At 37.2% G+C, this 24,214-nt stretch overlaps 1 protein-coding gene across 6 annotated transcripts in view; it reads left to right on the top strand.

The window, feature by feature from the left end:
• The window catches only part of FAM13A (family with sequence similarity 13 member A), a 144,349-nt gene that overhangs the window by 85,423 nt on the left and 34,712 nt on the right, over window positions 1–24,214 (top strand). For 3 of the 6 annotated variants that reach the window (XM_039353399.1, XM_039353397.1, XM_039353401.1), the window contains 6 exons: window positions 6,873–6,914; window positions 15,073–15,114; window positions 17,487–17,675; window positions 20,805–20,991; window positions 23,143–23,204; window positions 23,641–23,683. In XM_039353399.1, the coding sequence (XP_039209333.1) occupies window positions 6,873–6,914; window positions 15,073–15,114; window positions 17,487–17,675; window positions 20,805–20,991; window positions 23,143–23,204; window positions 23,641–23,683 (565 nt within the window). The remainder of the gene's footprint in view (window positions 1–6,872; window positions 6,915–15,072; window positions 15,115–17,486; window positions 17,676–20,804; window positions 20,992–23,142; window positions 23,205–23,640; window positions 23,684–24,214) is intronic. The other 3 variants (XM_039353398.1, XM_039353402.1, XM_039353400.1) reach the window with 2 other exon arrangements.

Genomic DNA, 24,214 nt, shown 5'->3' with positions numbered 1-24,214 from the left:
TCTGGAGCATCTAACAGCATTCTTCTAGCAACTGTTGTCAAACCCACAAACATGATGCAACAGTCTACGTGACCAAGTAGCTTTTTTTATGGCCACCTGCAAATAATTAAGTTGGAACACAAGATAATCTAAATAGCTTCAGGCCCATTTTACACTGATTTTATTGGTCACAGAGTTGATTTTTTGACTTGTGACCAGTTAAACTGATATGTAATCTCCCATCAGTTCTTTAATGGCCCTTCACTTAGAAAAGTGCTGTATATACAGAGCGCACAGGAAATTGGTCTTTTGGTGTCATTATAGTTGCTTGTTTTTAACCTGGATTGCAGTTCGGTTATTTATACCTGTTTCTTCCAGATAAGCCCAGTAACAAGTACTTTGAACTTCACTTGTTTTTTTAATTATATAATAGTTCCTAAAATATTTTTAAAAGAAGATACAAACTTCTACACATTAATATAAAAAAAAGAGAAAAAGAAATGAAAGAGAGCAAAAGTGCAAGAAAAGTAAGTTAAAAAATAGGGGGAAATAAATAAATACAACTACGGTACATTTTAGCCTGTCTCTCTCTCTCTTTCTAAAGTTACATCATTATTTATTTATTCGATTTTTATAGTCACCCATCTCAGCCAAGTGACTCTGACCACCTTCTTTCTATAATCTTGGAAGGAGGAGGGTTGGGCTAACTAGATTTGAAATTGTATTTCACTGCTTGCTGTTTGTTTTGGATGAAACCATAGATGTCGCTGAGAAATAAGAGACTTTTAGAGCTAACCTGAAGTTTGGATGGCATGGAAATTTATGGCATGATAAAGATAAAATAATGTGAATTTCAAATATCATTTTATTAGATGTGCCATATTGAGAATATAACCAGGGCGCAATGGCCTAGTGGTTAAAGACACCAAGCTTATCAGCTGGAAAGCTGACAACCCAGGTTCAAAACCCAAGTGCTTTTTAACAAAAAAAAACAGTTTTAAATAATAAAATAAACTTACCATTTGCAAAGTTTTTTCCCCCATAGGAGAATACCAATCAGTGTGAAAAGCATTTGCTCACCTATCTACAATGCAATTATTTTTTCCTGATTCTCAGATTCTGAAAAACCTGAGACTGCCATCCAGAATAAAATTTTACTATCATTAGTGAAAATTGAACATCTTGCATAAAATTACTACTTCATATATTAAATCTAATCCAAAATCTGTAACAAATAGTTAAGGTAAGGCATTTGTCATGCAGTGACCAGCTAGAGATGGGACTATAGCTTTGTGGCATGTGCTACATTTATGTGACTATATCTCTGGAAGTAAGTTACATAGAATTGAATGAAATATACTCATAAGGAATGTAAAGTTATGTACATTAATTGCACAGCCTACTCCATTGAGCAAAATTGTCCTTTCCAGAAAGTCGAGAAAATCTTTAGAGCTGTTTTTTACATAGTTTTAGAAACAGCTCACTGGGTCATGTAGAGTGAATAAAAAAGTATTTGCAGCTGACCAAGAAGTAACCCAAGAAGAGGGAAATGATGGTTCAGCGGTTAAAGATGCTGAGCTTGTCAGCTGGAAAGCTAACATCCTGGATTTGAGACCCAAACCCCGCATGACAGGATGAGCTCCCCTTACTCCCCCCCAGCTCCTGCCAACCTAGCAGTTCAAAAGTATGCAAATGCAAGTAGATAAATAGGTACCACTTTGGTGGGAAGGTAACCTTGGCCTATAGTCATGCTGGCCACATGACCTCAGAAGCGTCTTCAGATTCCCAGCTCCCTTGGCTAAGAAAATAGAGATGAGCACCGCCCCCAAGAGTCAGACATGATTGGTCAAGGGAAACCTTTACCTTAAGAAGTAACCTTTACTACTATCCCAAAAGGAATTGTTATCAGGTCATTTTTCAGACCTACTTCTGGTTGAAAATAGTTTGAATATATATTGTCATGAGGCAGAGTGGGATTGTTTTGTTTTGTTTTTTGTCAATGCTGAAAAAAAAATTCTTGGCTTTCTTGCTGAAGTACTATAATCATAGGCTGTTGACACTCAACCAAGTTTTTAGAAATAGTTCTGTGGTAGCTATTTGTAGCTTGCTTAGCAACCTAACTAATACTCTCTTATGAAACATAAGGCTTGGTCTGTATTGACATGCTACTGTTGAATTCAAAGGAAGGGTGCAGCTTGGCTAAAAGATAGCATCAGTCATTCCTTCCTCTGACCCATTTTTTTGTCTTACCCATCCAGGGAGACTTGCCAAACTGCAAATAATAAACAGATGTGTCTTTTCCCAATTGTCTACTACGTTCTCCTTTTGATTGTAATTCTTTAAGAAATGAAGCAATAGAAGTTGAATAGCAGGACCCAGCTCTCCAGGAAAGCAACAGAAGCTGAACAACACTCTCCACCTAAACATGTTAGGAGCATGATCTTGTGATAAAAACGAGTTGATTTCAGGTCTCCTGTAAATAAAGCATTTATCTTAATTAGAATGCTTTTTATGACCTTTTAGATAACTTGGAGTCTAGTTATCCAGTAACTAATGATTAAACCGCATGACCTTCTAGTTCCAGTATTATCTTCGGAACAGGATTAGCAGATAAAAGTAAATGTACAAGTGTAAATTTTTGGGAGAAAGTTGTAAACATGGTGTTGTGGCATTTTTGTACCCAAAGTAAGGGTTGTAGGCATATGTTTGTCTGCAAACTTTGGATTGTATTTTTGATATTAAGAACTAAACGTCCAGGGTTCCGCTGTTGTTGCTTGCCAATTGTCCACCAATTCCCTGAACAGCCTTGGACAATGGAGGCAACCTCAACTCACAATGACATTATTTATTTATTTTCAAAACATATGCGACCGTCCATCTGATATGTACACAATGGGCAGCTAACAACAATCAGCAAAAAGGATATAACTCACAATAAACTGATCAGGAAACAAAATTAAAATCGTAGTGCAATAACCAGGGCAAATTGCTCACGAGTGACCTATGTGTTGACCCTAGGGTGCACCTTGGTTTTCTGAGTTGCTCTGGAGAATGAAGCATCAGAAACAATTTTTAGAATGCTGGTAAAAGCATGCTGACTGGGGAATTGTGGGAGTTGAAGTCCACACATTTTAAAGCTTAAAGCTTGAGAAATACAGATCTAAAACATTTGGTGCGTCCTTGAGTTACAATAATACAAGTTACAATAATGCAATGCAAGTCTTTTTTTTTTTCTAGATTGAAAAATGGGTGTGGGAAAAACTTATATAAGCCCATAATTGGAAAATATTTTGAAGGTTAGATCAAGTCCCTGTTAGGAGAAGAACACTTTCGTTTTTGTTCAGCTAAAATCCTCTGATAGGATTCAGAAAATGTTGTCTTAAGTCTTTCTGGAAAAGTCCAGGCATAATTACCTGTTTGCAAAAGGGGTTTTACAAAAACGCTTGCCAAGGTATCCAAGTGATAAGGAGGAAATAAGATCAACAAAAGAAAGTTTGCCTTCAGGTTAAGCTAAAATCAACATGCAGTTCAGGCCTACAGAGAAAAACAGCTTAGAACCTAACATCTTAAAAGACCTAAGGAACTAGTTTCTGTGTGTTTTGGTGCACAGATGATGTTTACAAATGGCTTACATGTGCAATAGTATGGATGATCTGTGCTACTTCAGCTTGCTAGGGAGGTGATCTAAGTTTTAAATGTTTTGTCTTAAGAATTGATGCAAATAAGGAAGCAGGACATCTGGCAGGCAACTAATTGCACAAAGCTTCTGCTCATCTGGGGAAAAGGGTACAGGTAGTCCTCAACTTACCACAACTGAGCCCCAAATTTCTGTTATTAAGTGAGACATTTGTTAAGTGAGTTTTGCCCCTTTCTTGCCTCAGTTGTTAAATGAATCACTGCAGTTGATTAATTAACCCGATTGTTAAGTGAATCTGGCTTCGCCATTGAATTTGCTTGTCAGAAGTTTACAAAAGGGGATCACATGACCTTGGGACACAGCAACGATCATAAATATGAGTCAGTTGCGAAGCATCTAAATTTTGATCATGTCATCATGGGGATGCTGCAAAAGTCATGTGAAAAACAAGTCATTCACTTTTTCCAGTGCCATTGTAACTTTGAACGGTCACTAAACGGACTGTTTGTAAGTTGAGGACTACCTGTAGTTCTTCCATCTGCTATCTGATATGCCCACTCTGCCTGTAGAAATTTGGACAATTCATGGCTGTTTGGCATTAGTGTTTTTATTTTATTTTTTTTTCTCCTCTGTGTTCTTGGAAATCTGTTTTATCTAGGGTATTTTTAATCTAAGGTCAAAGTAGAAATAATTAAATATAGTACAGCAATCAAAAACAGTTGCTTTTCAGTGCCCAAATATTTGATCAGGATGTCATGGTCCATAAACTCTTTTTAAACTTCTGGAAACTATACAAATATGTGTGTCTGGTAGTAGATCTCTTTTTAAACCTTGGCCTTGGTGAGGAGGCTTTGAACTTTCTGCCCTCAGAAGACTTATGTAGATTGTACGGATTATTCACCCTTATAGCTAAGTCAATATTTAACTGTACCAGAAGCTCACAACCTTAGAATTTCTTAGAAGAAATGATTAGAAATTACTTTGCATTAGAGTAACACAGACATGTCAAACGCAAGGCCCGGGGGCCGGATGTGGCCCGCAAAGTGGTTTCATGTGGCCTGCGAAGCCATCTTGGAAACAGTGAGGGAACGTCCCCCTCTGCCTTGGCCCTGGCCCAGGCCGGCCGGGAGCCAATGTACAATTTTGTGGTGGCCATCTATGCTGAAACGCATTCAGTCTTAGCTCCACAAGGCCGTCTGGAACCAGCGAGGAACCAGCTCCTGCAACATCAGCCCCACCCCCTGGATGCATGCTGGGGAGGTGTCACCCTTTGTGAGGAATGAAGAAATGGACCATCGCCTGGAAGTGGCCAGCAAATATATTTGACCTCTGCTGTCCAGGGCTCCTGGCAGGCTGCACCACCATCCAGCCCCTCCCCCCCGCATGGCCTGAGAGGAACAATGAAGCTCCTCCAGTGGACCATGCCTTGGCACTTGCCCTGGTCCCACCCCCTTCTGCCAGAGACCCTCAGATCTGTCCCACTCCTCCCCAGGCCCCCACAGGCATCCTTGACGCAAATGATGTAGAGCTGGCCACGCCCACTCAGTAGGTCACACCCACGCCATCCACGCCACCCAGTAGGCCGCACCCATCCTGACCACACTCACCTGGCCCTCCGAGGGCAGCCACAATGCTGATGCGGCCCTCAATGAAATTGAGTTTGACACCCCTGGGGTAACAGAATGTTAACCTGAGAGGTGAAATATTATGAACCTTAACAAGTGCTGGAAGCATCCCCTTAACTTGAAGTCCAGTGTAAGTAGGATTTGGATCCTTGTAGCAGTAATGACAGGGGATGTGAGGTTCAGTGGTTAAACACACTGAGCTTGTCAGATGGAAAGCTGACAGACAGGGTTCAATACCCGAGTGCAGCTTGAAAGCATGCAAATGCAAGTAGATAAATAGGTACCATTTTGGTAGAAAGGTAACAATGTTCTGTGCATCTTGGTGTATAGTCATGCTGGCCACATGATCATGGAAATGTCTTCGGACAATGCTGGCTGTCTCGGCTAAGAAACAGAGATGAGCATTGCCCCTAGAATTGGATACGACTGGATAGGGGAAATCTTTATCTTTATGTTTAGCAGTAATGACAAAGCTGACTCATGAACAGTGCCATGTTGCTTGAAAAGATTTTTCACCACATAGTGGATAGTACACTTGGGTCACTGATAGCAATCTTTCTGTGAGCTTCCCCCCCCCCCCCCCCGATTCAGCACCTTCAGCTATCAAAAAATCTTCTTGAAACATCTCCTATGTCTTTTCTGCTGCTGCCCATATGCCGAGAACTCATAAGTCTGTGGACAGCTGCTTTGAGTTGTTCCTTAAAACTCACTTTTTTGTGGCAGGTGTTAGGATCATTTTCACAGTTCTGTCAGTCAGTTTGTTAACAAGCCATTTATATAGCCGGAATCTCGTTGATTTCAATAGGATTTTGACAATTGATGGTGTGGGCATTGATAAGATGTCCTTGTGGCTAATCACTGAGTGTTGAACAAACCAGCAAACCTCCTATCCATCAAAGGCCAGAGAAGTCCCCAACCATGGAAACAGCCCATCATCATAAAATGTCTGTATTTCTTTTTTACCACTAGCAGATTGATTTAGGAGGTAGAGATGGAAATATGAATCAGAGCAACTCTCTTTAGAAGTGATTTTAGTTACTGGGGCAGAAATAAAAGAAAAATCGTACCTGAATGCAGTCAGCAGCTAAATAATAGCATTTTAAGCTTAGTGGGTTTCTTTATGTGGTAGCATTTATAATTTTCTTTGCAATGGAATTGCAATTTTTAAGAGATAGATTGATGAAATAAAGTTACCCACCTAGTATAAAATACAATGACCCTGAATTGGAATAAACCATAAAACATGCTATTTCTGTAATCATAAACAAATATAATCATAAAACCCAAAGTTAAAGCTTTCTTTCAGTTTCAAGCTAACAATTGAAAACTGGTTGGACAAAAATCTTTTCTTTAATCAAAGCAGTCACTTTTGGTATCTGCCAGCTCCATTAATTTCAGCATCCATTCTTCCATTGCAGGTATTCGTGTTTCCACCTTAAAGAATACAATTCGGTATTTAATTTGCTCTTCTCTCTTAACAAGCTGTTGCCTTTAATATCACAGATCAGCATATGAACTTCTTTGGGCTCTCATCTTTTCTTCTGATCTGGTTGGTGTTGTACCAATTAGCTTGCAAAAAAAGAAATAGAAATGAACATGCTAATGACAAAGATATTTTATTTTGTTTTTAGTTCCCAAGAGGATGAAAGGCCTTTATCACCATTCTATCTGAGGTATTTATATCATTTTTTTTAATTTATATTTTGTTTGGGGTGGTTGATTCATAAGGAAAAGCTATAGAGGACAATTACTAGCCATTTGCTAATGTTTTGCCCAGAAACATTTCCTTCCTAGACAATGACTTACGAGAATTTATAAATCTACAACAGATAGATATCCATATACAACATGCAAACTGCACTTACCCTGCAATAAACTGTGGTTTCTTCATGGTGGTTTATTGATTGGACCACAGTGGGCAAGGTTGATGCTGATTGTTGTTGTTATTACTAACTTGTAGGACTGTGTAATGATATCTCAGTTTAATTTGGCTTCATTACCTTCTTAGAATAGAATAGAATAGAATAGAATAGAATAGAATAGAATAGAATAGAATAGAATAGAATAGAATAGAAACCTGTGGCTTTGGGCTAGATTGCTAGGAGGAATAAGTTTGGCAAGAAGAGAGAATGAAGGCTGACCAATGGTTGATACTTCACTCCTTTTATGCTCTTGTGATGAGAAGTGGATGTTCATATTTAAGTGATTTCCACCCTTTGCCTTTGTAACCTCAAAAATTAAAGAGGAATGGCTTGGGGTTTTGTTGTGCCAGCATCTGTTTTGTTTAGAGCTACTGTTCTGGCTTACAAAGATCCAGGAGATGGATAAATGGCAGCAAAAAGCAAGTTTGCTTTCCTTGTCACTTGGTGGTCTTGTAGATCTTTGCCGCCCAGATAACCACAGTGCCAGACGGGTGTTTATTTTCCTTCATTCCCCTTAATTGTTTTGTGAACTTCCTGACGCCCAAATTCAACTCACTGTAGACTTATTTGTGTGATATAACAACAGAGCAATGAATGTAAATACATGAAGGATGTGGGCTGCAACTTATGCAGTACACAAAGTACAGTGATAGAGAGCAGACAGTTATGTAACATACTGGTGGATGCAGAAGAGACTTGTCCAGATTCCAAGGACCTCACAATGCCTCAAGCTTGCCAATTAGCAGGAACATTGTGTATATATTTTCCCCCTTTCCTTGTAAAATCTGTGCTACAAATGTTGCAGAGTTTTTGAGGAGCACAGGAGCTTGAAAGTGTTCCTGTTGAGCCCCCTTGTTCCCCACCCAAACCAGGTTGGGTAAAAAAAACCTGCATAATATTAAGTACAGTACTGCTGCAAGGTTGCCTCACTTGAAATTCCTTTTAGATGTAAATTTGCTTGCCGTTTTCTCTATCCTTGTTGAGGTGGTATGGATCTCACCGGACAAGAACCTTTCTGCTAATTAAATTATTGAGCCAAATTTAAGAGCTTGAAAAGATTTGAGCTATAGTTTAAAACATACTTTTCACAAACCTGGGAGATTTTCTCTCCCAGTTTCTTCCTGCCAACTGCTCAGCTTCACCAGCTGTTTATGGAATTCGTCCTGATTGAAACCATCTTCTTAGCCAACTGTTTGGTTGGCCTCTTGCAGCCTTCCCCAGCAAAACCATTCTAGATGTTCAGACTGTAACTCCATCAACTCTTTGGCTATGTTCAAATGAGATAATGGTATTCTAACACGTTGGGGAATTCTGTCCTACTTCTTTTCCAGCTCCTAGGTTAGTTTGTTCCTTTATGAGAAAAGTCTGTCCAACGACAGGCAGAAACTGTTAACAACAAAGTCACTAAGTCAAAGATCAAGAAGATCCTCAGTAAAATCTTCTGTGACAAGATGGTATCTGGGTTAGATTAGTCCTAGAGATTAATCCTCCTGCATTGTTTGGAAATGCTTTTTGAGAAAGACATAACAGTCCATCTCAAAACTGCAAAATGCAGTCTTCACAGAGACATTTTACAATGGGCATGCTGAAGAGGATAAGTGACCCCATTACAAATAAGCATATATAATATTATTTTCAGTGGGCAGTATTATAGCACAGGATTTTTAAAGCGTCACTTTAAAATATTTTAGATATTTTTCTGGACACTTATATAAAGTACCAAAATACATGCTTTTTCAGTTTGGATATATTGATATCCTAATTTATATAGTTCTGTATACCTGTTATGGTAATTTTGAAGGGGAAAAAATTGAGTACTACTAATCACCATGGAAAAACAGTGATAGGAACCCCCTGATCAGAAGCATTGCAAAAATACAAAACTGTGATTATGTTTCCATTATTAATCTTGTTAGATACAGCATTTGGGGATGTGTACTACTTTTATCGAATAAGAGTGATGAAAAAATAAAACACATGACAGAAGAAATGACACCACTGCAAAGGATCTTATGAATGTCCACTTAGTTGTTATTGACATTAAAAGTACACAACTTAGAGACTGAAGAGTACTGATAAGGATTCTTATCAGTGCAGTCAGAGGACAGTGGGATATGGACACAGCAAAATGCAATGTAATATGGAAAGTTTATTTGTGAAATTTATTTGCTCTGTATCTCGCCGTAGGGCTACTTTAGGCAACTTACAGCAGTAAAAACAAAGAAATGAAAAGAGTGTAAACTGAACAAAAATAAAATAATAGAGCAATAAAACAAGCCGTGAAAAAGAACACAACAATACATCAATGTGATAACAGAAAGATGGACAGGTGGAGTCTGCCATCAATCCAGCAGTCACCTCCAGTATGGTATTCCACCATTGGGTCCCTCTTGTGGCAGGATAGAAGGGTGGAGGTAAATCTTATCTTGGCAGGTAACATGTTCCAAAGGGCAGGTGCTGCAGCAGAGAAGGCTCTTCTTCTGGATCCCAGTAGTCAAAATTCTTTGACCAACAAGGATCCAAAGTAGGCCGGCACGCGTTATAATTCTGCTTATGGCTGACAGTGGAAGAAGGGTGATTAATTTGTGTTTGGAGCTGTCTACCAGAATCACCTTCAATATTTCTCTATGAAAAATGTTCTCTGCCTTGCCTTTCACACCAATAAGGAGAACACTGCTGGCACCACATTGGTTAAGCAAACAGGGCATATTTCAAAACAGAACATGAATGTCAAGTGTCAATAGATCAAGAAGTTAATCCAGGTGGAGGCCAGGTAAAATGTTTTGCTTGCCCAGATAAAATGTTGGACTGAAGAAAAATCGTATTCAGTGTTGCTCTTCACACAAATGTTTTGTGGAGATGGGACAAGTAGAATTTGGCAAGCAGGATTCAATGTAGGTTAATTTTTTATTAAACCATCCAGTGCCAAAGGAATTGTTTAAATAACATAGAGGAGAGTCCTTTGATACAATCATTTCTTGTTTATGAAGAAAAATGCTGGCTAAATCACAGCCAAGTGTCCAACTAAAAATTCACAAGCTGGACATGATTTCAGTAACATTCTTCACTACATGCTCTTTTGCAAGTGGTGTTATCCAGACTCATGCTGTCTCCTATCCAGGGGTAATAGACAGTACAATAATATTGAATAGTAGCCACTGTTGCTCTTATTCTCCATGAATTTGTTGAATCATGTCAGAAAGCTCATCTCGTAGAAGGCTATCACTATGGCAATACATATGATAGCAGATATCAGCTATGTTTCTCTGAAAAGTTTATTTACTTGTTATGCAATTTAAACCGCACCCTTCAACTCTGGCAAGGACTCAGTGGAAATGTCTCCTTCCAATATCTTTACTATGAGGTAGTAGAAGGATGCAAAAGAGAAAAAACAGCAGTGAAAAATGATGATCTGTTGCTGGTCCCTCAATACATAGCAGTCATTACTCTGTTTCTGTTGTTATGAAGAAGCTTGAATCTTGTTTCTTGTTTTGCATTTTGTATATTTACTGTTTTAAAAGTAACCCACCTTGGGACTCCTTCAGAAAGTTAGTGTGTCAATTACGTAAGACGTTACTAATATGAGGCCTAGGTTTCTTTCTTGCTGGAAACAAACAGGTTATTTTGAAATTAAACTTGTTAAGATATTTAAATTTAGTAGCTGGAGCAGTGGGTTGTACAGTGAGCCAGAAAACAGTTGTGGTTGATTGGTTGACTGCTGGTTCCTGCCTGAGGCAATCTGCACTGTGATTGGTTGCTGTGGGTGTGGAGGAGGGGGAATTTCCCTTTTTTTCCTGCCTTTTTTCTTCCATGTGTCCCGTATGCTCTGTGATTTACCTGATGCTGTTGCTGTTTGTCTGACTGTCTTGTTTGGTGTATATTTAGATGTAAAATATATTTATATAAAAACTACAAGTTTGTGTCTCTGACTTCATTTGGACACCAGTTGTGCAATTCCCTGACAAAACTTCTTTCAGAAGGATGCGTTTTAGACAAGAGAAATAGTATAAGAGAAAAACAGTACTGACTTGAGACATCTTGTTGCATGAAGCAGCTCCGGTGCCCATTTATAAAACATTACATAACAAAAGATAGCTGGACTAACCATTGAATCTTCTGAGAACTTGGCAATGACCCAACAGGTTGTACTGATTCCAAGGAAAAGAGGCCACCTAAGGCCTCCCAACATTGGTAGCCTAAGTTGACCGCCTCACTCTTCCTCTGCCTAAAGATAGGACAAATCTCATACATAAGTTTTCTCTTCTTGTCATTTACTTGAAATCTGCACTCCATCAGTTTTTTTACATGTAAATTCCAACTTGGAGACGCCATATGTTGTCTCTTCTTATGAACTTTTTGCATAAAACAGGAAAAAAGTGAATTCATGAGCAATGGTTTTGACAATTAGGTAAGATAGAGTATAGAAAAAAGAAAGTAATGATGTAATTTCAAAGAAGGAGCAAAATCTACAGTTGTACTTATAATGGCTTTAAAGAAGATCAGAAGCCACTTTATTTTTTTCTTTCTTTTCTACTTTTTCATCTATATTCTTTTCTTTTTGCATTATAGCTTTCTCTTATAGTTCTTCCTTTCTCTTTAGAAAACAGTGTTCATTTGCTTGATTTTTTTTTCTCCTACTGCTTTGTTTTCACAACTAGAATGTGACTCCCTGACACATCTCCTGTTTATTTAATTTATATGTCAACCATCTCAAATAAGTGACTCTGGGACCAGTAGTTGTCAAAGAGCCAAGGTGGTGCAGCAGTTAGAGTGCAGTACTGCAGGCCACTTTAGCTGACTGTGTTCAGCAGGTCAACGGTTCAAATCTCACCGGCTCAAGGTTGACTCAGCCTTCCATCCTTTCGAGGTAGGTAAAATGAGGACCCAGATTGTTGGGGGCAATGTAAAATATATATACATTGCTTACTGGTGTACACCGCTTAGAGAGTGCTTGCACTTAAAGCGGTATATAAGTCTCATAAATAAATAAATAAATAAATGTGGAATTCCAGACTTTCTCTGTCATTCTCATTCAGGTCTTATGTAATTGAGGTATGCCGTTGGTATTCCCCACAGATAATCTAATGAAAACAGCATTCAGAAATATTTTATTTATTTTTATAGCCCAGTTATAGGAAAATAGCCCAATCACACTATTTCTTTTGCCTGGTTGGGAATTATTGTGTCATGCTCAAAATAATATGGCAATAAAAATTTATTGAAACTAGGCAGTTTGCGCTTTTATTTGTAGGAGTTGCATTCAATTCTAAATGATTGGAAGGATTGTTCAAAAGTAAATCTTTATACTTACTATTTGGATTAGTTTTCCTGATAACAAAGGTAGCTGCTTTTGCAAGCAAGCTCCACAGTGATCATAATGTGTCAGTAGTGTAGGAAGACATCGTTACCTTGGGCTTACTTGATAACGTTATCTGTGTGCTATCAAAAAGTCTCACAGATTTTAGAAGGTACAGATTTAGCAGCTGGAATTTTACAAGGTAATTTTAAAGTAGTTGTCTCCTCAAATTAGTTTTTGATATTATATAAAGATTATATGATGTTATATACATATTGTATTTTGTGTATATCATAGATGTTCCTTCTAGTGTCACATGTTCTAAAACAGCCTATAGTAACTTTGGTGTTTATAGATAATTATGTATGTATGTATGTATGTAGCAGATTTTTACAATCTGACCTACTGAAGGGCTTTCCTTCTGCATAAAACATGAAATTACGTTTGTATATTTATACATGCTGCTGTGTGAGAGCAACAATTTCTGTTCCTAAGCCACAGTTCATTATCACATTAGATCAGGGCTCTCCAACCTTGGCAACTTTAAGATTTGTGGACTTCAACTCCCAGAATTCCTCATCCAGCATGTCTGGCTGAGGTATTCTGGGAGTTGAAGTCTACAAATCTTAGACTTGCTAAGGTTGGAAACCCCTGCATTAGATGATAGACTTTGTAGCACATTGCAGTATGAAAGTACATAGTTTTCATGGCCAAATATGTCAGATTAACTCTTTGGCATTTGTGTTTAAAAGCTGTAAGTGACAGGTGAAGAGAAAGACCTTTTGTTGCCTTGAAGTTGGCAAGCCACTATCACTTGACAAGATCAGAAACTATCTAATAGATCTAATAGCTATCTAATAGCTTCCTCTCTTCTCATGTGTATATGGATGTCTCTTCATCATATTTCTTGAAAGAAGTATGTCTTCTATGAAAGCAATTCTGAGAACTTCATGTGAAGATAACAGAAGTCTTGCTTCTTTGAGCAATTCTTCTAGCTTCTTGACGGGCATTTCTTGGTCTCTATAAACCAGGTCTCCATCACAGTTGAGATGTACCTCTTTTTTAATCTTAGGGATTGGGTATATTGATATAAAAAGAGACAGCATCCGAGACATCCTTTAGTTTTTAATAACTGGTGGGTAACCAGTTCAGCTACTGACAGAGAAGTGTGTTACTGCATTTGGGGTGAAAAAGAAGAATTTCCAAAAACTCTTCAGAATTAGCTCTAGTATTAAGTTTAGATGTAACATTGGTTTTTATATATTGGCTGTACTTGTGTAAGTTTCTTGGTCCATCCTGATATAATTGAATGGTGAAAATTAGCATCTTAGCTCACTTTTAGTAATTTATTTCATAAGTAACATAAATTAATTGACCATACTAAAGAGCCTTGTGTCTCTGTTCAGCCATCTTTAGAATATCTTGTGTTAATCATCCTGCTTATTTAAAACAAACCTATGTCTGCTGGACAAAGCTGGAGATGAATTTCAGTAGAAAATATTAGCAAGAATTCAGAACATGTTAAAACTCAGTATATTTAAAAGAATAAAATTGTCACTGGTAATTTCTTGTTCTCTTGGCATGGTATGGTTACATGTTTCCCAGTATAGTATTCACTTAGGCTTTCCTTTAGTGATGTTGCCTTGATTTGTAGGCAGGTAGGTTAGCCAGCTATCATAAATAATAAAGACAATAAAGATAATAAGCCCTGTTTTATGCTTCACAGAAAAGTTGTTTATTGAATACTGCATTCAGAAGGATGTCATATGACTCTCTTATCTGCAAAGCTGAGTCAGTAAGGGATGGTAAGGAAAGGGGACTGTCCAAGTCTCAAATATAATCTTGCCTTACAGTTTAAAGACATGATCTTTAGACATGAACTTCAAGGCTTCCTAGAACATCTGCTTCCATCATTAGATCAGGGAGAAATTATGACATGTTACCCTGACTATTTGTAGTAACATTTCATGGGCTTGACAATAGCTAATGAGTCTGTATAAGGCATAAGAATTGAAAATGGCTCCAAATATATTTTTCACCTCATGATTTTTCCTATATGGCTTTGATTAGCTGTGGGGAAAAAAATAACTTGCTGATCAAATAAGATGGGCTTAGCTACGTTGATTTTGATTTATGTTCCTTTCTTTTAAAGCAATTACCTCCTATATTATAGATGGGTTTTAAAGGTGTGTGTTTACATTTTGTGCAAAATATGTGAGACTGGCCAGCATTTCTACATTGGCTGTATATATATACTTAGGTCTGTCTCAGAGGTTTAGGATAGATGCCAATTTCTTTGCTGGAAACAATGGGGAAATCATTACTCCCAGAAAGTCATAATTCTCATATATTTTCTGTAATCATGGTTGTTTCAATACAAATCTGTAATTTTAAAAAAATGGTTCTGTTACTTGTTTTACCAAATGTAAGGAATTAAATGATATCCTTGAACATCTAAATATATTCCAGTGCATATGCACTGTCGTTTGGAACCTAATTGCTTGATTCTCAGTAAAACTGTGTCTTAAATATATCACTTAGCATTTAAGTGAACTTTTGAACCACTATTTCAGAAATTACACCTATCGTTCGTTTAACCTCTTTTTTATACAGTGCTCATGTGTCACAAGTCAACAACATCCCTGCTACTGGAGAGTAAGTAATTCTTTCTCCTTTTTCATTCTGTTCTTTAGTTCTTGTTTTTCCTAATTAAATATCTTGTGATTTGTGTGCGCATGTGGCAAATGTACCACATCCTTGAAAGCTGTAGTGGTAGACATAATAGAAGATAAGATTATGATTGTGTAGCTTGAGTGGTTTCAGTTTCAACCTTTTTGTGTACAGCCACCTAATGAAGAAAAGGTATCTTGGGTATCTGTTAATGACTGCCCAACTGATTCTTGAACAGGGTAGTACAATGATTTTGCTAAAAAATGCTAGATCATGTGAAGTGTGGTATCCTGCCTGTAGGATAATATAGACCTCAACTTATACCATTCATTTAGTGACCGCTCAAAATTACAACAGCACTGAAAAAAGTGGTTTAGGATCATTTTTCACACTTACGATTGTTGTGACATGTTATTAACTTAACAACTGCAGGGGTTCACTTAATAATTGTGGTAAGAAAGGTCATTAAGTGAGGCAGAACTCATATAACAACTGTCTTGCTTAGGAAATTTTGGGCTCAATTGTGGTTGTAACTTGAGGACTACCTGTGCCCAGTTTGACAGTTACTTGACTTCTTAAGGAAGGGTGTATTTTAAGATTACTTCGAGCCAATTTGACCTGATCTTGTTTTAAGCCAATTAACAGATTTCGTTTCATATTTATTGTACACTCAAGATTTCTTCCACTCAGGTAAGGCCCAGTCCCAGGTTGCTTAGGTTCAGAAAGCTTGCACGTCAGTGTTCAAACTGCTTTCAATTGCATCTCTTGAAACAGTGGTTCTCAACCTGTGGGTCGGGACCTCATTTGGGGTCGAACGACCATTTCATGGGGGTCGCCAAACAAGGCTGTCCGCCATTTTTCCCCCTTTTCTTTGGCCATGCCCCTGGCACCCAGTGATGTATAAGTGGTTGGGGTCACCACAACATGGGGAACTGTATTATGGGCTCGCGGCATTAGAAAGGTTGAGAACCACTGTCTTAAAAGAACCAACCCTCCTCCCAAAAGACCAAAAATAATTTTTTTCCTGGACTTTTTTCCTCTTTAAGTACTCAAAAACTCAAGGAACCCCCTTGTATCCTTAGAAACAAAAACTCCCCACCTTCCAAAAACCCTCAACAAAAGACTTCTCTCTTTTCCACTTGTTGGTCTGGTACAGTATTTTTTTTTTAAGCAAATACAAGTTTTTTTTTTATCAGTAGAGGGAGCTAAATATTAAAAAAAGACATGGTAGGTAAAGAAGAAAAAGGTAGATTATTTTGATGAAGGCAGAGAATTACAATAGCAACTGTACAGTAGCATTAATAAAGAAAATAAGTGAGCCACAGAAATGTCCTATATAAAGCACCTAAAGTCAGAGGATTAAGCTGCATGATTCCCTGACCTGAAGATTGGATTCAAAAGAGCTAGACTTTGTTCTCCACTTAGCCATACATTTCTCTGAATGAACTTGAGACAGTGTCTCTTTTTCCAACTTAATCCTACACAAATAAACATGGGACTCTGAAAGGGAGCCCTGCCCTGTTGCCTCACAGAAAAAAATGGCTACAAATAAGTTTATTGATCAGATCTGTGCACTCTTCAAAAGTGATCTATATCATGGATCTTACACAACTGTTCACTCAAAGAAAGAGAAAGAGGACAGGTCTAATAAAAAAAAAACTGGTGAGGGGAATGGTAGTATCTCAGGTGTCTGAAAAACATACTTTATTGTGTAAATTCTTTGTCAAGGACACAGCAAAACAAAAGACATATAAAGCAGCATCCAGTTTTGAATTGGGGACATATCTCTATGAAACAGATCTCATATCTCTAGATATTTTTTTCTCCTTTATGTTTCGATTTATTGTGGGTTTTTTTTCCTGTCTTCTTTTTTTCATCTAATTTTTTTAATCAAACATATTTATCCTACCTGTGTTAATCAATCTAAGTAGAAAATGCTAGCAAACTTATTTGGATAAATAACCCTTTTAATCTCTTAACATTAAGAGATATAAAAATACAAAAATATTTTTATGAGACAAATGACTTAATAAATCTAACCTAGCAAAATAATAAATTCCCCAGGAAAATAAATGCTGCTGCTTTATAAAATCCTTTCATTCAAGCTAGGACAACCCTTAAAGCAGAAGTCTCTTTCTTTCTGTTTTTATGCAGAAGCCTGAAAAAAGTTGGTCTCTTTTAATGAATAGTAGAACTTAATATAGAACAAGTCATATTTGAAACACTTCTTGCAAATCATTTTTGAGGCAAATACTTATAAATGTATAAAAATATTGAAAGGCTCACATTGGGAATTCATTATCATTTAAAAAAAATACCAATACTTGTATATATGTATGTGTGTGTAATTTATGTTGGTTTGACAGATTCTTAGAAAAGACTATCCGGACAGCTGTTGAACAACATCTTTTTGATGTTCATGGCTCTAGTGGTCAAAGTTCTGAAGACTCTGAATCTGGAACCTCATTAACACCTTCTGGTGTATCTACCGGGCAGCGCAGACGACACCATAAAGAACAAGATGAAGGCCGAAAGACCAGAGATAGGTATGCTTTTTTCTTCTCTTTTCTTCTGTGAGACAGTTTTAGAGCTCTCTCATATCAATTATCAAATAATTGCAAAAAGCTGGTTCCCCCCCCCCAGGTTGTCAAGAAGCCTGATGCATTCCAGAGCTAATATTCTATGTATTCAAATGATTATCACAATTAGCTGAGTTTTGCTGAAGTTCTCCAGTGAGGATACTGTTGGCAAACATTGTCACAGATGTGAATTTCCTAGTTTTATTGTTAAGATAAAATTGTCTAATTATTTCAGAACATGTTGGTTCAACAAATATCTATCCCTAGCTTAATGATCAAGTCACATCACTAGAGAAATAAATGAGGATGCATAAAGGAAGAATATATGTTTGCAAAGCAGAACCCATAGTCATCTTGTTATGTGCTTTCTTAAAATCCTCCAGAGTGTTTAGAACAGTTGTTCTCAACCTGTGGGTCGGGACCCCATTTGGGGTCGAATGACCATTTCATGGGGGTCGCCAAACAACTCAGTCTGCCATTTTTTTCCCCTTTTCCTTAGCTGTGCTACTCCCTTTTATTCTATTGGCTTTTGAAAGCCAATAGAATAGAGTCTCTTGAATAGAGTCTAATTCTATTGGCTTTCAAAAGCCAATAGGAATTGTCCAGGTTGTCTCTGCCCTGCTGAGCCCGCCAAAAGTCCCATTCTGCAAACGGTGCTGCACCAGTTGAGTAGTCCTCGACTTAGGACTGGTTGGAGGTCGCGGCATTAAAAAGGTTGAGAACCACTGGTTTAGAAGTTACACATACATTCATGTTTAGAGATACAAACCCCATGCACCTCCCTTACAAGGAGAGCACAATTATGCAGAGCACAGAAAAGGAGTAAAAAAAAAAACCCAGAAAGCCCCAAAAAAATTAAATGTATAAGTTTAAAAAAGGAAAGGGCAGGGAGTTAAAATAACACCAATTAACTACATTTCTGTATGTTTTACCTTAGTCAAGTGCAATTTGCAAACCAACTCATTTCTACGAGGATTGAACAATTCATCTCGAAACAGTAATATTCTAGCAGCAGAATAAGATTTTGACATTCTTTTATCCTTCAAAATCTTTTGCAAATTTGAGCCCAGAATAAGCTGAACCTAGCATCACAGTGATATGCTAAGATTAGAAAGCGATACCTAGTTTTAAATGCCAGAGGTCTGCAGAAGATTCTTTGATCCTACCTAACAGTATCATTACATGGCATAGATTTATGGAACACATAATACAAATAGGCTGTGAGATTTTCATAAATGGATCCTTGATAAACCTGCTTTACTTCAATCAACAGAGTTGTAGGATTGCATTAAACCATGATTTCAGCATTATTTTTCTGAACACCTTTGATTTCTGTCTAGTACACAATGTTCAATGTTAATTCATAAATCACAGTTAACGTTACTGAGGCTGGCAAAATGTGCACATAGGGAAGAAGAAGAAAAATTGCATAATGAAAATATTGCAGTATTTTAGTTTAAAATATGGGACTCTCTAATTTAGAGTGGATCTACACAGTTGTAAATGTAAGCCATAAGCAATAGATTGCAGACTTCAGTAGCTGATTTTCCACATCATTGTAAGCCAATTTATAACTAGACTATAAGTGAAATCTGTGACCCAGAGGTTAGTATATCTGATCAGTGGTGGCATTACATCATTTTCTTCTCTGTTGCCTTCTATTCCTAGATAATTGTGGAAAGAGGGGTTGGAATCATCACAGTTCTCGCTTTTTGATTTTTTTTTTTTTTAAAGATTTGGCAGAAAGTGAACATTTTGCAGAATGTCTATGTGTATATATGAAACTTTATATTTTGTGAAATAATTGAGAATCATAATTTTAAAAGTTACTCAAACTTTTAACTGGCTACTTGAGTAGCAGGTGCTTTTAAAAATAAATAAATAAACAATTACAACCAAGGAGGTTTGTGGCTAAGTTTTTAATAAATACTGTAGCTGAAATAGACCCAGGCATACATGATGTCTGATTCCATAAATGATTTATGTGATTGAATGATAATCCGTACAAATGAGAAAAACTTGTGAAAGAATTTCTTGTGAAGCTGTTCTTCTATTTCTGCTGACAGAAAATGAGAAATATAAATCTTAGAGGTTGTACATATCTGTCTGATGGAAATTTTTCCAAATATTCTGATTAACCTGTCAGATTTGTCTAGACCAGTGTTTTTCAACCTTGACAATTTTAAGGCATGTGGACTTCAACTCCCAGAATTCCACAGCCAGCATGTCAAGGTTGAGAAACACTGGTCTAGACCTACCTAACCAGAAATTAATGTGGCCTAGAATGCCTTTTATTAGACTGAACTCATTTTTTTAAGTACTTGACAGTAGGACTATATGGAAAATCTTATATCCAGCCATGTCTTCTCATTACTATATTTCCTCTTGGAAGTCATATTTTTCACTCTCATTTGCATGTCAACCTTTTCCTGTGGAATTCCAGGTAGCATCCCATCCAGCATTGTTCAGTCTGCTTCAGTTCAATTACATTGCTTCATCACTTGGCTTTATGCTAGGCTAGATAGGGGATAGGTAATTAAGCTTCTATGATACTCCTCCCCAGTGAACTTTAATGTTTAAACTTTTTAACCAATAAATAAAAAGCTTATACATCATAGAACAAAGTGCTAGGCTCGAACCGCATATCAACTTTTGGTATATGCCAGTATTTCTCAACCTTGGCCACTTTAAGATGGGTGAACTTCAACTCCCAGAATTCCCCAACCACCAAGGTTTAATCCTAAAGCTGCCAAGTTGGAAAACATTGCATCATGCCCGTTATTAGGTGACTAGACGATCTGGCAGAGAATAGTCTTGACAGTTTGGTATTTGTGAACAGACACATTTCAGCCATGATAGGGATTTTGTGAAGGTTCAAAATTCCAGATCTGTCCATTGGACCGCTTGTTCTGCACTAGAGATAGACTCTGCAGATTCTTTGAAGAAAATGCCAGGAGAGATTAGGCTATAAGATATCTGAGGAAGTATAATTATCTTTCTAGAACTTGCAAAATTAAAATAATTGCTTGGGTTGCCTTTATGAGTAACTGGAAATGATCTGGAACTCTGCCATCTTTTCCCCCTCTTCTTATATAGGGAGGTCATCAATAAAGAAAATATTCCTTCTGGCTTCAGTAGCATTGAAGAGTGTATATTAAATGCTCAGGAAGTAGAAAAATGTCACGAGAACAGTTCTGGTTACATTGGCGAAAGAAGTAAACCAAAACGTCAGAAATCCAGCACCAAATTATCTGAGCTTAACGACAACCAAGAGAGTTCTTTGGTAAGCAAAATTATGAAAGTCAAGCTTTCAAATGTCATATTGTGACTTAGTATGACCCATGGACAGCCAGCTCATATTTCGTCTAAATTTAAAGTGGTCTTGATGATTATTCTTGCCGAATAGCTCTGTAACATTTCCTCAACTATTTGAGGAAATGGTCCCAGAGTCTGAAGTTTGCAAGTAACAACTGCATTCAGTGGGCAAGTCAGAAGTAAGTTTAAATAATAAAGAATTTGCCCATTGTGTTATTCAGTTACCCAGAATTTTCTGTCAAAAATTAGGAAAGTTCCTTCACAGCAAAAGATGAGTCTCTACAGTGATATACATTTATGTATTTATTTTTGAGATGTTTGTACTTTCTTTCATATGCAAGACTCTACAGGCATATAACAGGAGGGGGAAAAAGAAAACCATGAAAATTATAAAACTCCTAGACCTTGGTTTAATAACTATAATCATAATAGTAAAACAGGTGGGTCACCTGCGATCTTACTATGGGCAAAGATCCACTGAAATAAGATCTTGAGGTCCAAAACAAAAGAATGGGTAGGGGTAAATACTTCTATGCACAGAAATTTTCTAAATGTGGGACTACTACAGGGTACGCCACCTACCTCACAGTCTCTGAAGCTCATATTGGAGTAGGACTTTCAACAGGTCCTCTCTAGATATTTGCAGTAGATGGCCAGGATACTACTTGGCAAAGTGGTCCTTGATATACCTTGGTGCCACACGTTATAAGATGACAAGTAGCATTTTAAAGTGGGTCAGATGCTAACCATGGCAAAAACCATTGTCATTTCACCACGGCACATTGCAACTAGTCGTAAATGTGAGCCGGTTGCTAAGCACCTGAAACACCACCATGGAGGGGAGCTGACATCACTTTGAGGGGTGGTCATTAGTGGCTTTTTAAAAGTCCGTTGTAAGTTTGAACAGTCGGATGATCAGTCATAAGTGGAGGACTATGTATACTGTAATGAACCAGTGAAAACAATGGCAGCACATCCATGTCATTGTTTGTTTTCAGCTTAACGCAGTGTGAAACCAGCTATTTTAGTTTCACATCATAGTTTTATTTATTTACAGATATGTGCGTGCATGCATGCATACAATTATATATAGGCTATTCATTTTCCCACAAAGATTGTTTCCAGTTTTAAAACAGCCAGGCAATAAAATAATAATCCAACTAAATGAATCTATTCCAAGGTAATATTTGTGTCAAAGCACTCAAATGCCCTTTGGAACAAATCGTTTTAAAGGCAGGGAGGTCGAGGTCTTACTTCTCCCAGAAGAAAGAATGTTCCAAAGAACATATTACGGCTGTGCACTGTACCTGAACTAAGACTTGTGGCTTTGCTCAACGTATCAAGGATGAAACCAACCATTTTCATAGGAAACTCAAGCCTACCAATGCATACAGGTAGTCCTCAACTTACAATAGTTTATTTAGTGACCGAAGTTACAATGGCACTGAAAAAACTGACTTATGACCATTTTTCACACGACCATGCAGCGTCTTCACAGTCATGTGATCAAAATTCAGACCCTTGGCAACTGACTCATATTTATGACAGATGCATGTTCCGGGGTCATGTGATCACCTTTTGTGACTTTCTGACAAGCAGAGTCAAATGGGGAAGCGAGATTCACTTAACTGCGTTACTAACTTAACAACTACAGTGATTCATTTAGCAACTGTCTCACTTAGCAACAGATTTTTTGGGGCTCAATTGTAAGTCAAGGACTACCTGTGTTGGGGTGAGCCCTTGGAAACAGAGATAACAGAGGTATTTTAGAGAGGGCTTATAATATTGCAGGTTTGGAATTTTTCTATGGATTTCCACTAATTCTAATTCCCCAGACTTTCCTAGGTCGTAGAAATCGCTTCCGTGGAACTATCATTCATGATCACCCATTGCACAGCAGTGTGATAATCCACCATCTCTGAGTCAGTAGACCTACTGTGTCCTTCATAGGTCCTTTCTATTTCACTGCCTATATCATAAATAACATTTCTTATTATGGATGGAACACAACTGTGGTGTGCGTTGGTGCACTGACAGTTGAAATCCCAATTACATTTAGAGGTTTTGAGAGGTGAACTTTAAAATGATAATTCTTAACAATTGTCTTAATGTTTGACAGGCGATGGAAACTTTTGGTTCCTTGAGACATGTAGATGAAATGGAGGTGTTTTCTGAAGAAAGGTGATTTGCTTAGAATTTATTCTATCTTAAAATTAAAGTTTTTTTAAATGTCAGTTAAGGTCTATACTAGAGAATCCAATTATACTTTGAAACCAGTTTCATTACATAGAGAAAAAAAAGGCTAATTTTGATTCTGTATGCCTGCGTATGTCCTCATTTGAAAATGCTGCTATTTTTCAGAAAAAGATGTTTTAACTTTATAATGAATGCTTTATTTTATGTATTCATATTGTATTTCACGTCTGTTAATAGTAGATTGATCTCTTGGCTTTTCCATGCAAGTCTCAAAGAAGGAACTATAAAGCATGATTTGAAATTTTAAATTTTATTTTCACCCACTTTTTTAAAAAAAAATTATGATTATAAAAAAATGGTACGTTGCTTGTCGCTTCCTTTATGACATGCTCCTTAATATTTCTTTCTTGTTTTTTTGTAGCAAAGACGGCAAAAATGAGGATGATTTGTTAATGCACGATCAGGTTTGTGACCATTTGTACCATTTGCAAAATAATAACATATTACTTTCACTTCATTATTAATGTTGTTACTCTGCTTTTGTTAATTTATAACAATAATGAAAGAATGTGGAATCTAATTAAAGCTACCTTTGTTAGAAACATTCGGATCTCATAGGCTTTGATTTTCAGATTGAGATGATTCTGAACTTTAATTTTGATACTAATTAAAATTATAAGTGGATATCTTATATATATATATATATATATATATATATATATATATATATATATATATATATATATATATATAATGCTGTATGTTACACCCTGTTGACCCAAATATGGGAGAGAGAAATCTTTTGCCTTGTATCAGCTCAAACTTGAGCCATCCACCGGCAGCAATCACAACTGCTTTTAGGAGCACGAAGCCGAAGACACCAGCCTGAAGATGACGAATGAGACTTTGTCGAAACATCGCGGGAGAAAAACTGAACAACCAAAGACATATATATATATATACAAGCTTCTTATATTTATAAGAAGCTTCCTTGA

This window comes from Crotalus tigris, unplaced genomic scaffold (assembly GCF_016545835.1).
Source record: "Crotalus tigris isolate CLP2741 ecotype Arizona unplaced genomic scaffold, ASM1654583v1 scf7180000018518.7366548510:968632, whole genome shotgun sequence".
NCBI classification, from domain to species: domain Eukaryota; kingdom Metazoa; phylum Chordata; class Lepidosauria; order Squamata; family Viperidae; genus Crotalus; species Crotalus tigris.
The sequence above is the reverse complement of the archived record's forward strand: the minus strand, read 5'-3'. Positions and strand labels throughout refer to the sequence as shown.